At 47.8% G+C, this 17,263-nt stretch overlaps 1 protein-coding gene across 3 annotated transcripts in view; it reads left to right on the plus strand.

Annotated features, from left to right (window-relative positions):
* ORC5 (origin recognition complex subunit 5) overlaps window positions 1–17,263 on the plus strand; it is a 64,555-nt gene that overhangs the window by 25,110 nt on the left and 22,182 nt on the right. For 2 of the 3 annotated variants that reach the window (XM_069731448.1, XM_069731447.1), the window contains exons 4-11: window positions 1,541–1,744; window positions 2,235–2,309; window positions 2,882–2,993; window positions 9,993–10,123; window positions 11,059–11,107; window positions 13,567–13,657; window positions 14,937–14,989; window positions 15,072–15,184. In XM_069731448.1, the coding sequence (XP_069587549.1) occupies window positions 1,541–1,744; window positions 2,235–2,309; window positions 2,882–2,993; window positions 9,993–10,123; window positions 11,059–11,107; window positions 13,567–13,657; window positions 14,937–14,989; window positions 15,072–15,184 (828 nt within the window). The remainder of the gene's footprint in view (window positions 1–1,540; window positions 1,745–2,234; window positions 2,310–2,881; window positions 2,994–9,992; window positions 10,124–11,058; window positions 11,108–13,566; window positions 13,658–14,936; window positions 14,990–15,071; window positions 15,185–17,263) is intronic. The other variant, XM_069731449.1, reaches the window with a different exon arrangement.

Genomic DNA, 17,263 nt, shown 5'->3' on the forward strand with positions numbered 1-17,263 from the left:
GACCGATTCCAGACCTTGGGGAACCTGAGGAAGCAGTGGACTGAGTCTGGTGTGGAAACATCCAGAGCCACCGTGCACAGGCGTGTGCAGGAAATGGGCTACAGGTGCCGCATTCCCCAGGTAAAGCCACTTTTGAACCATAAACAGCGGCAGAGGCGCCTGACCTGGGCTACAGAGAAGCAGCACTGGACTGTTGCTAAGTGGTCCCAAGAACTTTTTTCTGATGAAAGCAAATTTTGCATGTCATTCGGAAATCAAGGTGCCAGAGTCTGGAGGAAGACTGGGGAGAAGGAAATGCCAAAATGCCTGAAGTCCAGTGTCAAGTACCCACAGTCAGTGATGGTGTGGGGTGCCATGTCAGCTGCTGGTGTTGGTCCACTGTGTTTCATCAAGGGCAGGGTCAATGCAGCTAGCTATCAGGAGATTTTGGAGCACTTCATGCTTCCATCGGCTGAAATGCTTTATGGAGATGAAGATTTCATTTTTCAGCACGACCTGGCACCTGCTCACAGTGCCAAAACCACTGGTAAATGGTTTACTGACCATGGTATTACTGTGCTCAATTGGCCTGCCAACTCTCCTGACCTGAACCCCATAGAGAATCTGTGGGATATTGTGAAGAGAAAGTTGAGAGACGCAAGACCCAACACTCTGGATGAGCTTAAGGCCGCTATTGAAGCATCCTGGGCCTCCATAACATCTCAGCAGTGTCACAGGCTGATTGCCTCCATGCCACGCCGCATTGAAGCAGTCATTTCTGCCAAAGGATTCCCGACCAAGTATTGAGTGCATAACTGAACATTATTATTTGATGGTTTTTTTGTTTGTTATTAAAAAACACTTTTATTTGATTGGATGGGTGAAATATGCTAATTTATTGAGACAGGTTTTTTGGGTTATCAGGAGTTGTATGCCAAAATCATCAGTATTAAAACAATAAAAGACCTGACAAATTTCAGTTGGTGGATAATGAATCTATAATATATGAAAGTTTAATTGTAATCATTACATTATGGTAAATAATGAAATTTAACACTATATGCTAATTTTTTGAGAAGGACCTGTATACCAATATTCCTCCCCATGTCCACCACTGACGTACATAAGCATTGTGCTAATAATGACCGCGTTCCCAATGACTTATAGGCCTCTGTTGCGCATAATATGTAAAGAATATACAAGGGAACAAGGCAAGGAACAAAAGTGTACGACCATGGAAATTATTAGTGTAAGCCCCTTACACTGTGGCTATCTGACAGCCATCTTGGTGGCCACCAGGCTCCTTTTCTCTTAGAGAACAAGAGAATCTGCATTATGAAATGGAACATGGTGGATCCTTCTCTCCACTGACATCATCTGTCAGGGAGACCCCCAAAAATTGACTGTCGGCCCAACTTGTCGATATCAGTGGGTTCGAACGACAATAGTCTAATGTATATGGGGGGCTATACACAAGCCCAAAATCTGCCGATAGATATGCATTACCTATAAAGGCTGTAGGTCGCGCATGTACTGTATGTTGTTTTTGTTTGCGTTGCAGCTTCCTTCTGCCTTTGTGAATTGTGTGGAGTGTTTTACAGCCAGACTTCTCTTTGAGCAAATCCTGAACCAGCTTTACAAACACTGCCCTGGGCCTGAAAATGAGTTTTCTTCCTACAAGAAATGTGATACATTTAATGAATTTGTCCGATTCTATAAGAGAGCGATTACAAGCCAAGGACTAGAAAATGAGACGGTTTACATTGTGAGTATTAGCTGAATATCCAAGTTTATTCTATTGCAATACTAAAAAGAAATCGGTGTCACGTGCTGCATATTATTAAAAAGCTGCCCAGCACTTTATATGTCTTGGACTTACCAAACCACTGTTGGAACTGCTTCATTTAATACAGAAAAGTCTTTACGTTTATCAATGCACGTTACATATCTGGTGTACATTGATCCAGAGAAATATTTCCATGCTGGATTAGGCCATATTTGCATCACACTTTTACACTTAGATAAAGGTATACGCCGAGTATGCAGAGTGCATGCGAGTCCAACTGACCGAACATCCCAAAATGTCCTAATGGTGTCTGTTACTGTAGTCTTGTGCCAACCGCACCTGTAATGTGTGTGTCCTGATAGTCAATATTATCCTTAGTGCTTGTTTTCACTCTTCACTTTTTTGGATTTCCTAACATTGATGAGCACATTTACTGCATTTCTAAGATGGATAAACTTTCTAATAACAGGTTCTTGATAAGGCAGATATACTGCGAGAAATGGATGCAAACCTTGTACCAGGATTCCTGAGGCTTCAGGAACTGGTAAGTGAACAGAACCTTTTGCATTGTTTAAGCATACATAGAATATCAATCTGGATTGGGACCTGTTCACATCTGCGTTTGGTGCTATGCCTTACCAATGCATACGCTAAATCTATACATAGGCGCGCAGCGCCTTGGCCCCTGCCAATAGTCCTTCCAGTATACATGGGATGGCATACATTGTATACTATTCCTTGTAGTAAGGAATGGCATAGTAATAGTAGACTATTGTGTTCCATAAAAAAAAAACACGAAAATATGTGTGTGTGTGTGTATATGTATATATATATATATATATATATATATATATATATATATATATATATATATAATATATATATAATATATTATTATTTTTTTTTTTTTTAAGACTAGAAGCCCACCTGCGACTGGTCTGCTGTATGACTGCACAGCAGGCGACGTTGCAGCCTTCCCTCGGGGTCGTACATCAGAGGAACTTACTGATATATTAGGGTTACCTGCAGGCTCCACATATGTGAACAGAGCATTCATGACTTTGTTTCTGCTGCTTTTGCATATATTTTATGATGTTTTTCCCTTTCATATTTCAGACCGGTAATAACGTAACGGTGATTTTCCTGACTGAAATAGCCTGGGAAACCTTCCGACCGAACACCGGCTGTCTGGAGCCTCTGACCATATATTTTGCGGACTACAGTAAAGGTATGTGTTTCCGCTATCTGACGTTGTCCCTTATTTGTATTAGAGAAAGGCTTTATTTCTTTTCTAGTCTTAGTTGAGCATCTAGTCCTGAGGTAGTTATTCATGGCCATGTCTATGGACAGTTTTGCTTGAATGCGACATATGGGAAACACATGTGGAAAGACAAACCCGGGTACTGAGGAGTCGGAGATAGTAAGTTGTTCCCGTACAGTTTAGCCTTTTCTAGTGCTGTTCCCTGTATACATTTCATTGAATCCAAGCATTATTTATCAGTATTACACATAATTGTGAGATAAACGTGTCCCAGGAGGGGAGCACTATGGGGGTCCCCTTTCTACAACCCATCATTCTACGCCCATGATGATCACAGTGGGGGGCGCATAAGATGTGCCTGTGTGATCACCTGCTGGACGGTGGCTATTATCAGAGCTTTTAATGACCGGGATCAGAGAAATCTCCGTTTTTCACAGACAATACTAAGTGCAGCACTGGACCTGGGGAGAGTGAGTGTAGCTCAGTTAATTTTTTTTTTCTCCTTCGCCTCATTGGGGGACACAGGACCATGGGTTATGCTGCTGTCTCTAGGATGCTGACACTAAGCTGAGACAAAAAAAGGTTAGCTCCTCCCCTGCAGTATACACCCTCATGCTGGCTTCCAGTTTAAGCTTAGTGTCCGTAGGAGGCACACTGATTTTTAATCCTCATGGATTTTCTTTTTTTTTTTTTTTTTCATTTTCAATCTATTCCGGACGAAGGGGGCAACGGATTCTTCTAAGGTCCGATCTCCCCCGAACCAACAACAGGCGAGCACGGGAGTTTCACCTCACCGTATCCTCTCCTGCGACGTGGGAGCCACTGCCTGAGCTGACCTTTTTTGGGCGACGGTTTCTCCCCTAAAAGGGCCCCGATCTCCCCCTTTTTTATACAGACGAGCACTGGTGTTTTACCTCCAGTATCCTCCTCTGCAGCCAGGCCTTTTTATTGCCGGACATCTGCCCTGTCCACCAGGTTCTACCCTCGGCTGTACAGTGGTCCTATCCCCGTGGCATCCGTGCAGACCACACTGCATCACCAATGCTCTGCGTGACTCAGGTGGTGGACGGTTCCTCTCCACCCCCCATCGGGGGCCGGTGGATAGAGGCTTCCCAACCCCTGCACCGTCCCTATTCCAAGGCACCCTCTCACCTCCAGATCAGGGTAAGTGTCCTGTGGGGGGATTGGGGGGGGTCGCCGGCGGTTCGGAGGGCTCCACAAACTTCTGGCACATCGGCAGGCTGATACCGCTCATTGGGGGGCGGTGTCCCCGTTTTTTTCGGCTCTTGCGGCCGCGCGCCGGGCCGAGGCCGCAAATTTAGCCCCCGGCTTCGGCCTAGCCGCTGGTCGCCGCCGTTAGGCTCCGCCCACTCCTGCGCGTCACAGCGGCGCCGCCCCCCGGTCCTGGAGCTTCTCGCAGCCGCCGAGATCTCTCTCCTGATCTCGGCGGCCATCTTGGTCCCTCACTACAGCGCCGCAGCTCCTGCCTGTCGCATCTCCGTTGTCACAGTGGCCCACGTGCAGCCGGCTTTCACTTCTCAGAGGGGAATTCTTCGCAGTTCGTCTTCCCTGGACAGCGGGACACAGGACCGGGGTAAGGAGACATCGTTAGCTCTCCTCTGCAGCGCCGCCCTCTCAGGCTCGGTTACATTTTATAGACCCTGTGATTTTTTTTTTTTTTTTTGCATTAGAATCATGTCGCAGTCAAGGTCTAAAAAATCCTCTAAGGTGCATACGACCTTTTTTTCTGCGTGTACCACCTGCCAGGCCCCACTTCCCAGGCCTCAAAGCTCTCCCCTCTGCTCTGCCTGCGATGCTCCATGTGCCCAGGAGCCCTCCACCGCCACCGACTCCGGCGTACCTAGTCCCCCCCCCGTGGGTCGCCTCGCTTTCACAGTCCGTGGATTTTTTAGCTAACGCCATCAAATCCATTCAAAATCCTCCCGGGGAACGAGGCAATCCGTTACAGGTGTTAAGAGATCCCTCCATAGCAGGGGAATCGTCGGCCAGCAGGGGCCGCTCTCCTCTTAAAGAGGCACGGTCATCCAGAAAACGGATCCGTACTACCTCTCCTGAGCGTTCACCTCGCCACTCAGACTCTGGCAGCTCCACCTCTCGCTCTCCCTCTTTGGGGGCTCGCAGCGTTCAAGACTCTGAACATGAGTCCGAGATATCTTTGGACCCGGAGGCTCCGGAGTTCAGAGCTACGGTTGACTCCCTCATTGTAGCAGTCAATCACGCACTTAAGGTGGATGACGACTCTAATTCCGCTCCGGAACACGCGGTCTCTTTTTCCAGAACCAAACGTTCTCACAAATCTTTTGCCTCTCATCCAGCCTTCCTGGATATAGTCAGGCGTCACAGGGAGCGCCCAGACAAGCGCTTCACGGGTAAGAAGGACTTGGTTTCCAAGTATCCCTTCTCAGCTGATCTCGTGAAAGACTGGACGGATCCCCCTACTGTAGATCCGCCGGTCTCGCGCCTGGCTTCTAAAACTCTTCTTTCAGTCCCGGAGGGCGCTTCAATTAAGAGCCCCACTGAACGCCAGATAGACTCTCTAGCTCGGTCAGTGTACGAAGCCTCTGGCTCTTCCCTGTCTCCCTCCTTCGCCGCGGCTTGGGTGACCAAGGCTATGGTTTCCTGGGCGGATGCTCTAGCGAAATCCATTAATGAGCAGGATCTCCCCTCTGAAATGGATGACCTAGCTAAGCAGTTAGCCATGGCCAGTGATTATGTGATGTTCGCATCCCTCGACGCGGCGAATTGCGCAGCATCGGCGGCTTCCAACGCCATCGCTATTAGAAGGGCTCTTTGGCTCAGAGATTGGCGCGCAGATTCTTCCTCTAAAAAATCCCTGATCTCTCTCCCTTTTCAAAGCGGGCGTCTTTTCGGCGAAAAGCTTGACCAGCTTATTTCCGACGCCACAGGGGGAAAGAGCAAGTTTCTTCCCCAACAGAGGCCCAAGGCGGCCTTCCAGCGCCAGCCTTACTTTCGTTTTCGTACCAGCTCAGCCTGGTCCAATCCCACTGGTCTTCCCAGATCGGACCGTTCCGCCCGCGCAGACAGAGACGCTCGTCCATCCTTCAGGCCTAATCCTTCCTGGCGCGGAAAACCGAGGCAGCCCAGAACCAGAGGTTCGAGACCCCCCAGATTCCCGTCTCAATGACTTGGGAACGGCGCCAGTCGATACCATCAGAGTAGGCGGACGTCTACTCCTTTTTCAGCAAGCCTGGCTCTCCGTCGTTCACGACGAATGGGTCAGGGATCTGGTATCGTCTGGCTACAAGATAGAGTTCTCCTCTCCTCCTCCAACTCGGTTTTTCCCCTCTCGTCTCCCCAGTTCGGGAGCTCAGTCTCGCGCCCTTCTTTGCGCCATCCACTCCCTCCGCCAGAGCGGGGTCATTGTTCCGGTCCCGGAACACGAGAGGTTCAAAGGCTTCTACTCAAACCTCTTCGTCGTGCCAAAGAAGGACGGGAAAGTGCGTCCCATTTTGGATCTGAAGCTCCTGAACAAGTGCGTAAGAGTCCGGCACTTCAGGATGGAATCGCTCAGATCGGTCATCTCTTCCATGGAAAGAGGGGAATTCTTGGCCTCGATAGGCATCCTTGATGTCTAATCTTCACATCCCGATTTTCCCGCCTCATCAGAGGTTCCTCCGCTTTGCCATTCTGGAGGATCACTTCCAGTTCACGGCCCTACCCTTCGGCCTCGCCACGGCGCCCAGGGTATTCACCAAGGTCATGGCGGCTGTCATGGCCATTCTTCACTCTCGAGGAGTCGTCGTGTTACCGTACTTAGACGACCTCCTCATAAAGGGCCCGTCTTTCCAAGCCTGCGAGTCAAGCGTCCACATTACCCTGGATTCTCTTTCACGCCTGGGCTGGCTGATCAACTTGGACAAGTCCTCTCCCGTTCCTGCCCGTCGGATCTCCTTTCTGGGAATGATCCTGGACACTTCAAGGGGGCTGGTCTTGCTTCCTCGGTCCAAGGCCCAAGCGCTCCAACAGGGGGCCCGTACGCTCTGCCATTCTCGCCCGCGAACCATTCGGTTCGCCATGAAGATCCTGGGAAAGATGGTTGCGGCAATCGAAGCGGTTCCCTTTGCTCAACTCCATCTTCGCCCCTTGCAACAGGCTCTGCTGGACAACTGGGACAGGAGTTTTTTTTCTCTCGACTCCCCCCCCCCCCCCCCCCCCTTTGTCCCCTGTCCCCAAGGGTCAGACAATCTCTCGTTTGGTGGACCCTGGGCCCATCTCTTCGCCAGGGGAAGTCCTTCCGATCCGCTGGTTAGTGGTGACCACCGACGCCAGTCTTCTTGGCTGGGGGGCGGTGTTTCTTCACCACTCTGCCCAGGGCCGTTGGACTGTTCGGGAATCCAGACTCCCCATCAACATTCTAGAGATTTGTGCTATCAGACTTGCACTGAGTCACTTCCACGCTCTGCTCGCGGGTCACCCAATACGAGTCCAATCGGACAACGTCACGGCGGTGGCTTACATCAACCACCAGGGGGGTACCCGCAGCAGGGCGGCGATGCGGGAAGTCTCCCTCATCCTTCGTTGGGCCGAAACCAACCACTCCATCATCTCCGCGGTGCACATCCCGGGAGTCGAGAACTGGGCGGCGGACTTCCTGAGCCGCCAGGGTCTTGCCTCGGGGGAGTGGGAACTCCACCCAGAGGTTTTCCAACAGATCTGTCTTCGTTGGGGCACCCCGGACGTGGATCTGATGGCGTCCAGATTGAACGCCAAGGTCCACAACTTCATTGCACGTTCTCGGGATCCCCAGGCCATAGGAGTGGACGCGCTGATTTCTTCGTGGCATCAGTTTCAGCTCCCATACGTGTTCCCTCCCCTTCCCTTACTGCCGAAGGTAATCCGAAAGATCAAGACGGAGGGAGTTCCGGTCATTCTGGTCGCTCCAGACTGGCCTCGTCGCGCGTGGTACGCGGAACTCGTCCAGCTCGTAGCCGACGTTCCCTTGCGGTTGCCAGACCGCCCAGACCTACTTCGCCAAGGACCGATTTACCATCAGAGCTCAGGGGCCCTACGTTTAACGGCGTGGCTGTTGAAACCTGGATTCTAACTCGTGCCGGTTTCTCTCAGCAGGTCATTCCCACCATGTTAAGTGCTCGCAAGGCGTCTTCCGCCTCTATCTACCACCGCGTCTGGAAGACCTTCTTCTCATGGTGCAGGCTCCGAGGGTACCCTCCGCTCGTGTTCTCTATCCCTTGTATCCTGAATTTCCTTCAGTCTGGTGTGGATTCCGGTTTGGCCTTGAGCTCTCTTAAAGGTCAGATCTCAGCCTTATCCGTGCTGTTCCAGCGTAGGATCGCCACCAACCTTCAGGTCAAGACTTTCATTCAGGGAGTCTCCCATGTTGTTCCTCCCTACAGGATGCCGTTGGAGACCTGGGATCTCAACTTGGTCCTGGGGGTTCTCCAGGAACCTCCGTTCGAACCCCTTCAAGACGTTCCGCTCTCTGTCCTCTCTTGGAAGGTCGCCTTCCTGGTAGCGGTGACGTCCATCAGAAGGGTTTCAGAGCTCGCCGCTCTATCCTGCCAGGCACCTTTCCTTGCCTTTCATCAGGACAAGGTAGTCCTACGTCCTTCTCCGGCATTTCTTCCAAAGGTGGTCTCATCTTTCCACCTTAACGAGGACATCATTCTTCCCTCCTTTTGTCCGCAGCCCAAACATAGGGTCGAGAAGGCTCTCCATACTCTGGACGTGGTACGGGCCCTCAGGAGGTACATTTCCAGAACGGCGCACTTCAGAAAATCGGACGCCCTTTTTGTGCTCCCGGTGGGTCACAGAAAGGGTTTGGCTGCGTCTAAATCCACGATAGCCAGATGGATCCGATCTGCTATCCAGGAATCCTATCGGGTCAGGGGCAGTCCTATCCCGGCGGGGATTAGAGCACACTCCACTCGGTCGATGGGTGCTTCCTGGGCCATCCGGCACCAGGCAACAGCGGAGCAGGTTTGCAAGGCCGCAACGTGGTCCAGCCTGCATACCTTCACAAAGCATTACAATGTTCACATCCAATCCTCTGCGGACGCGGCCCTTGGCAGGTGTATCCTGCAGGCGGCCATTGCGCATTTGTAGTCAGATGGTACACGGAGTTACTTGGTTGTATTGTTTCCCTCCCAGGGACTGCTTTGGGACGTCCCATGGTCCTGTGTCCCCCAATGAGGCGAAGGAGAAATAGGGATTTTTGTGTGTACTCACCGTAAAATCCTTTTCTCCGAGCCACTCATTGGGGGACACAGCACCCACCCTGGTAGCCTTACGGCTTATCTTTTTTAGTCTTTGACTGTTGTTTGACAGGTTATATTCTAATGTTTTTTGATATATTGTTCTTATTATCCTACTGCTTTTGCACTGAACTGGGTCTCTGGAAGCCAGCATGAGGGTGTATACTGCAGGGGAGGAGCTAACCTTTTTTTGTCTCAGCTTAGTGTCAGCCTCCTAGAGACAGCAGCATAACCCATGGTCCTGTGTCCCCCAATGAGTGGCTCGGAGAAAAGGATTTTACGGTGAGTACACACAAAAATCCCTATTTTTTTTATAACAAGCCGTGCTTGGGGCCTGGGGTTTTCTGAAAGGGGACAACTTTTAAGGTTTTTTTTATTTTATTTTTTTATTTGATTTCATAATATTCCTTAGGTGGGTATCTGTGGTATAGACCATTTGTGTGATGCCACAACAATTCTTCAAAGAATGTCTTTCCCCAAGCTTCATCTGTCCAGTTTAGGTGACTTTGGGGCCTTAGCTACCTGGGTTGCCGCCCTGCGCTCACAGTAGTGTACCTGGGTCTTCTGCTGCTGCGCTGCCCATCGGTCAGTGTCGCTGATGCCGGGCACACAGGGATGCACTTCTGTCTCTGTCACCATCGGAGCTGCTGTACTGCTTGTCTCTTTTAGATGTAGGTATGTTATAATACTCATCTTTTGGCCGATCTCTTAGCCGAACTGCAGAAGATTTTGTCCAGCGATCACCCTGAAGAATACGCTGCTGAATTCTACGCGTCGTACATCAATATTCTGCTGGGCATTTTCTACACTGTCTGCAGGGACATAAAGGAGCTGAGGCATCTGGTGAGCCTTCTGATAAGTGCATGTGTCTGTGCTGGAAACATTCTGATGAGCCTTCTGATAAGTGCATGTGTCTGTGCTGGAAACATTCTGGTGAGCCTTCTGATAATCTGATAAGTGCATGTGTCTGTGCTGGAAACATTCTGGTGAGCCTTCTGATAATCTGATAAGTGCATGTGTCTGTGCTGGAAACATTCTGGTGAGCCTTCTGATAAGTGCATGTGTCTGTGCTGGAAACATTCTTGTGAGCCTTCTGATGAGTGCATGTGTCTGTGCTGGAAACATTCTAATAAGTGCATGTATGTGTCTGCCTGTGCTGGAAACATTAATGCTGTAGTCAGCAGGTGATTAGTGACTATCTTATGGTAAGGAGGCATTCTGTGACTTGTTGTCCTGTTGGATTCTGTATAAATGCAACAGAGATAATCCAAGATCTTTTCAGATCTCCGATTTTAAAGCTTCTTTCCCCTTGCAGCAATGCTTCTATAGGGAACATGTCATCATAGATCAGCAATGTATGAAATGCCTATGCCTCATTAGCTCCAAGCACTCTCTGGACCGGCGCTGTACAGAGTACTGACACTATCCCAAATTAGGTCCCGCTCACACTTGCAGTTTGGTGTAGGTTGTTTAAAAACTTCTAGACCTCCTTCATACTTCAGATGTATATGCACAGGGTGAAAGACAGAACAAAGCTTCCTGGGGGCTTCCTGCTTGGCGCTTCTTGGGAAGAATAGCTCCTAATATATAATCTGATGCAACATGCCACGTTTTTTTTTCTTTTTTGGACAACAGAAAAATAACCTTTGTAGCCCCCATGTGAAATCATGGCCGTATGGAGATAAAATGTAGTGCTCGTTTTCCGTGTATTTTCTAGTGTTTGTCTTTATTCCTCGTGTGTGTATGAAGTACATTTACTCTTCTTGTGTCTCACACAGGCCGCGTTAAACTTTGCAAAATTTAGTGAACCAGTGGTTAGAGGAGAAGGTGAGTCCGCCATCCAACACTAGATTTGTGTAAGGGAAGATGGCAATGTATGATCCGTGGTCTGTTGTAGATTAGTCTCAACCGCTCTGCTACTGACTGTTTTATTCTGGAGAACGTCAGTATTTGGTCAGTATTTTACATCAGTATTTGTAAGCCTAAACCAGGAGTGGGTGATAAATACAGAAGGGGTGACGTGTTTCTATTATACTTTTTCCTCTGACTGTCCCACTCCTGGTTTTGGCTACAGATACTGAGGTAAAATACTGACAAAATGCTCAACGTGTGAACATGGCCTTACACTAACAGTCAAGTAGTAAAGTAAGTATCTAAGCATACTGTACGGGATATATCATAAATGTAAGCTAGGTGGGCAGTAAGATCCCATGCCCCCGAATCTGGCAGCATTTATGTGCTTCAGCCTCAGAGTATGTGCACATGTTGAGTATTTTGCAGTTGATTTTTCTGCAGCAAGTGTTGGTAATACAACCCCTGGCAAAAATTATGGAATTACCGGCCTTGGAGGATGTTCATTCAGTTGTTTAATTTTGTAGAAAAAAAAAGCAGATCACAGACATGGCACAAAGCTAAAGTCATTTCAAGTGACAACTTTCTGGCTTTAAGAAGCACTAAAAGAAATCAAGAACAAAAAATGTGGTCGTCAGTAATGGTTACTTTTTTAACCAAGCATAGGGGAAAAATTGTGGAATCACTCAATTCTGAGGAAAAAAATATGGAATCCTGAAAAACAAACAAAAAAACACTCCAACACATCACTAGTATTTTGTTGCACCACCTCTGGCTTTTATAACAGCTGGCAGTCTCTGAGGCATGGACTTAATGAGTGTCACACAGGAATCTTCATCAATCTGGCTCCAACTTTCTCTGATTGCTGTTGCCAGATCAGCTTTGCAGGTTGGAGCCTTGTCATGGACCATTTTCTTCAACTTCCACCAAAGATTTTCAATTGGATTGAGATCCGGACTATTTGCAGGCCATGACGTTGACCTTATGTGTCTTTTTTCAAGGAATGTTTTTTTACAGTTTTTGCTCTATGGTAGGATACATTATTATCTTGAAAAAATGATTTCATCATCCCCAAACAGCCTTTCAATTGATGGGATAAGAAAAGTGTCCAAAATATCAACATAAACTTGTGCATTTATTGAAGATGTAATGACAGCCATCTCCCCAGCGCCTTTACCTGACATGCAGCCCCATATCATCAATGACTGTGGAAATTTGCATGTTCTCTTCAGGCAGTCATCTTTATGAATCTCATTGGAACAGCACCAAACAAAAGTTCCAGCATCATCACCTTGCCCAATGCAGATTCGTGATTCATCACTGAATATGACTTTCATCCAGTCATCCACAGTCCACGATTGCTTTTACTTAGCCCATTGTAATCTTGTTCTTTTCTGTTTAGGTGTTAATGATGGCTTTCGATTAGCTTTTCTGCATGTAAATCCCATTTCCTTTAGGCAGTTTCTTACAGTTCGGTCAGACGTTGACTCCAGTTTCCACCCGTTCGTTCCTCATTTGTTTTGTTGTACATTTCCTGTTTTGGAGACATACTGATTTAAGTTTCCGGTCTTGACGCTTTGATGTCTTCCTTGGTCTACCAGTATGTTTGCCTTTAACAACCTTCCCATGTTGTTTGTATTTGGTCTAGATTTTAGACACAGCTGACTGTGAACAACCAACATCTTTTGCAACATTGCGTGATGATTTACCCTCTTTTAAGAGTTTGAGAATCCTCTCCTTTGTTTCAATTGACATCTCTCATATTGGAGCCATGATTCATGCCAGTCCTCTTGGTGCAACAGCTCTGCAAGGTGTGATCACTCCTTTTTAGATGCAGACTAACGAGCAGATCTAATTTGATGCAGGTGTTAGTTTTGGGTATGAAAATTTACAGAGTGAGTAAATAATTTTTTCCTCACAATTGAGTGACTCCATAATATTTTCCCTATGCTTGGTTAAAAAAAGTAACCATTACTGACTACCACATTTTTTGTTCTTGATTTCTTATAGTTTTTCTCAAAGCCAGAAAGTTGCCATTTGAAATGACTTTAGTTTTGTGCCATGTCTGTGATCTGCTTTTTTTTCTGCAAAATTTAAACAAATGAGTGAACATCCTCCAAGGCCGGCGATTACATAATTTTTGCCAGGTCTTGTAATAATGCTGTGTAAAATATGGGAGTTATTGCTTACATTTTGTGTATTTTTACATATATTTTTTCCCTTTTGATGATAAATGCTGCAAAAACGCTAAAAGAAATGACATGCTGCAGATTTGCAAAAACACACAGAAAAAAATGCAGTGTGTGGGCGATCCCTTAGAGTTTACTGCGAGTCATGGAAATGCCACCACCTTTCACAGAACGCCTTGGTTATAACATCCGGTACCAACTCTCTGCCAGGAGATTATTCTGACAGCTTTATTTTTATGTTTCTAGTAAAGGAAACGGAGACACACAAACTATGGAGGAATATTGAGCCACATTTGAAGAAGGCGATGCAGACTGTTTATCTCCGAGAGATCTCAAGGTATTCACCCTGTTATTAATGTGTCACAGTAAGTCCTTGGATCGTGTTGAACAAGAATTTTAAGACATAAAGTGGGTCACAGCAGTGGAACCCCAAATAATGGGAGTTGGACCCCAAATAATGTTGAGGATAATTGGCTTTTTGTTTTTTTTTCTCTTGCTATATGCTTTGGTAAATCCCATAAATGAATATTCCCATTTTAGACACTTATGGCTATGCCATAAATACTTAATATTTGTAAGTTTCTCCTCTGGGACCTTGTCTAGCTGGACATTATGCCAGGTATTTGTGGCATGTTCTGTGGATCTGACAAAGATCCCTAAGACTAAGACCCCGATTCATTGAACATCCAGTAAGAGAGAAGCTGGCACTTCGTCCTTCTTGAGAAAACTCCGTGTTTCATTGTAACTTTTTTCCGTACTCATTAAAACCAGCGAACACAGATCATCACATATCTGATGCCTTTCGGAACAGGTTAGATGTTTGACGACCTGTGTTCAGTACTTTTAGAACTTATGGAATAAAGTTGCAATAAAACATAGTTTTCTCACGAAGGACGGAGTGCCGGCTTCCCTCTTACTAGATTATATTGACATCTCAAGCTGCTGAGTGCCCCGGATGACCCCAGTACAGTGTGGTGAGCTGTTGGTTTTCTTATGTTTGATACATTTTCTGGAGCAAACCTTTTAGTGAATCTTAATTTTGGTGTTTTTATTAGAGTTGAGCAAAAAAGATTTGCATGATGTTGCACTAGCTATACGAATCAGAAGAGGCGCTGAGGATGCCGGCAAGTAGTTGGAAGTTCTCAGAGCGCTGGTCTGGCGGCCACGTAGATATCTATGTGGGGTTCTGCAAATCTTCTTGCTCAATTGTAGTTTACTCCAACTCCTTCAACTTTTCGAAAAGTGGTGGACAAATTTATTACAATTTACATGCAATGAACTGTGGCGCATCTTCCTCCAGTGCATCTTGCATTCAAAACTTCATTCTCAATGAATCTGCCCCCAAAGTCTTTGAAAATGATGCCATCGCTGCCCTTGTCCTAAAGAGATGTTTGTGGAGAAAAACTTGTTTATATTTCATGTTATCCTGAATCAGAATATTCATCCCTGTGCTCCATCTGACAGTGGCTCTGTGGGGGTGGGATTGTGAATAGACCCCTCTGGTAGTAGGTAACTTCTCATCTGTTAGTGGGGGAAAGACGCGTTTCTTTTATCAGAAATAATGTCTTAGGAATTCTTTTACAGCTCCGTTATCATTTGATATTCTTTTTCCTCAGCTCTCAGTGGGAAAAAATGCAGCAAGAAGACCGAGAGGCCTCACAGCTGAAAGGTGACTTGTGCGCAATTCATTTCCTACAGATCCGCTCTGACGTTGGTGACTTGTACCTTTATGCTGCGTCCTGTCTTCCCAGGGCTGTCGGCACATGCACATGTAGAGCTGCCTTATTACTCCAAGTTTCTGCTCATAGCTGGATATTTGGCTTCTTATAATCCAGCGAGGACAGATAAAAGATTTTTTCTAAAGGTACTTTGCTGTTTTTTCGTTTTCCATTTGATGTTGGTGCTCGCAGGATTACTAAATCTATAGTATCGATTTGATTTTCGGCAGTCACTACTTTGGCAGACTGTTGTTTTTGTATGACATGCCAATTTACAAAAACAAAAAAAGCCGAAGTACTTGCTGTGTGCTGTAATATAGACATCAGATAGCACAAACTTTTATGGGGTCTAACACATGGCAATATCGGGCCACCTGTCATGTCAGCTTGTGGTTGTGGCATTTGTGTTTCTGATCCCTATATATTCAGGTCTAAGGAGGTAACATTTCTCCTTGTGGAGAGTGACATGCCAGGGTAGCAACACTTATAGGCCATGCAAAGCATTGCATAGCCTATAAATCTTCTTACCCTGGCTCCACAAGGAGAAACATTACACCTTAGATCCCAGTCTTAAGCTTCTCACCTAGCCAAATCAGATCTCATACTTTGCACTGATGAGGGGCAATATCCTGAAACACTATCTGCAAATTGAGGTTCTGGTTTGGCTTTTATCCTAAGTTATATGGCAAGGCTCGTTAAAGGGTCGATATTGACTTGTATGATTGCTATTTATCTGATCGCCCATGACGGCACCACGGAGAGAGGGGATCCGCCCACCAAGGACAGGAAACCTACAGATAAAAAGGCGGTACCACTCTCCTGCATCAGTTGGTTTCCTGTCCTTGATGGGAGACCTACGGACTTACCAGTCGTCGTTGGAATTCCGGGGCCAACCAGTCCGATTCAGGCAGCTGGGGTACCTCTGCCTCGGCTAGGGTGGTGACCCGAAGCGCCACCGCTGGGAGCCAGTGGGCCGACAGGGTGTGCTGGGGAGGTGACAAGGAGTTCGCGGTCACCTCCCCAGGTAAGATGCAGCAGCGGCAACATCCAGGGGGGTCCCTCTGTGGTTGCGGGAGGTGCAGCGCGACCCTCCCTAAAACAAGCATAAGTCTGCACGCTGCACCGCCATCGGGCGTGCAGAGTAAGCGCTACAGGGACTGCATAGGATCGGGGGCGCCGGTCAGCAGCGCCATATCTGCTTCCCGGGCGCCATCTTGAAAGTTCGGCGCATGCCCGGGATCTAGGCTGGTCTCGCGAGAGGCGCCGATGTGCTCGTGCGCCGGTATGCGCAGGCACCGGCGGGGCTTCCGGCCGGGCGCCTGGTGCGCTGCGCAGGCGCCGGCGGGGCTCCGGCCGGGCGCTTGGCGCGGTCTGCGCAGGCGCCGGCGGGATGGCCGCTAGAGCGCTTCTGGCACAGTGTATGACAGAGTTACTGCGCAGGCGCCGGCGTTCGGCGCTCCTCTGTGGGAGCGGTCGCTACTGCGCAGGTGCGGGGAGCGGCGGGAGGGTTCAAATAGTAGAATCCATATCCTCCCAGTGGCTCTGCAGTAATAAGCAGGAGCCTCAAGAGGAGGAGCGCCAGCTCAGCCAAGTCTCAAGGCAGCATCCGCAGACCAGCAGCAGTATTAGCGACCCGGCATCACCTTTGCCTGAATCACCTCCACTTGTAGCATCGCCACAGCAGCAGCAGCAAAAAAGGCGACAGCAGAAAGGGCACCAGGACACCAGCAAAGAACGCCAAAGGTCTCAACACAGTAAGGAGTCCAGTACGGCGTCGGGGAGAAAGCCAGAGGCAGAGAACCCCCAACCGGTATTTATGGGTCCTGGAGGTGGTAAGTGGATCTTCGTGAATGTCAGAGACAGTAAGAGTGTTATTTGTCTCTTTTAGGGGAGGAAAAGCGTAGCTAAAACTAAGCACAAAAGTTGCGCCATCTGTAGAGAGGATCTTCCACCTACATGGGATAAGAGACTATGCAATACTTGCATTCAGCAGACTGTATCTGAAAACCTTCCAGGGTTTGCAACAGATCTTAAAAGCCTAATTAAAGAGCAAGTGGAGGACACCTTTAGGTCACTAAAAAGTGGGAAAAAAAGGAGAAAGACCAATCACAGGTCCCCATCTCCAGTCTCAAAATCCGAAAGTGATAGTGAGAGTTCAATGTCCTCCGTCTCCTCCGACTCATCTGCATCATCTACTTCTTCCTCAGGGGGACATAACTGTTTCC

This window comes from Ranitomeya imitator, chromosome 6, assembly GCF_032444005.1.
Source record: "Ranitomeya imitator isolate aRanImi1 chromosome 6, aRanImi1.pri, whole genome shotgun sequence".
Classification (NCBI taxonomy): domain Eukaryota; kingdom Metazoa; phylum Chordata; class Amphibia; order Anura; family Dendrobatidae; genus Ranitomeya; species Ranitomeya imitator.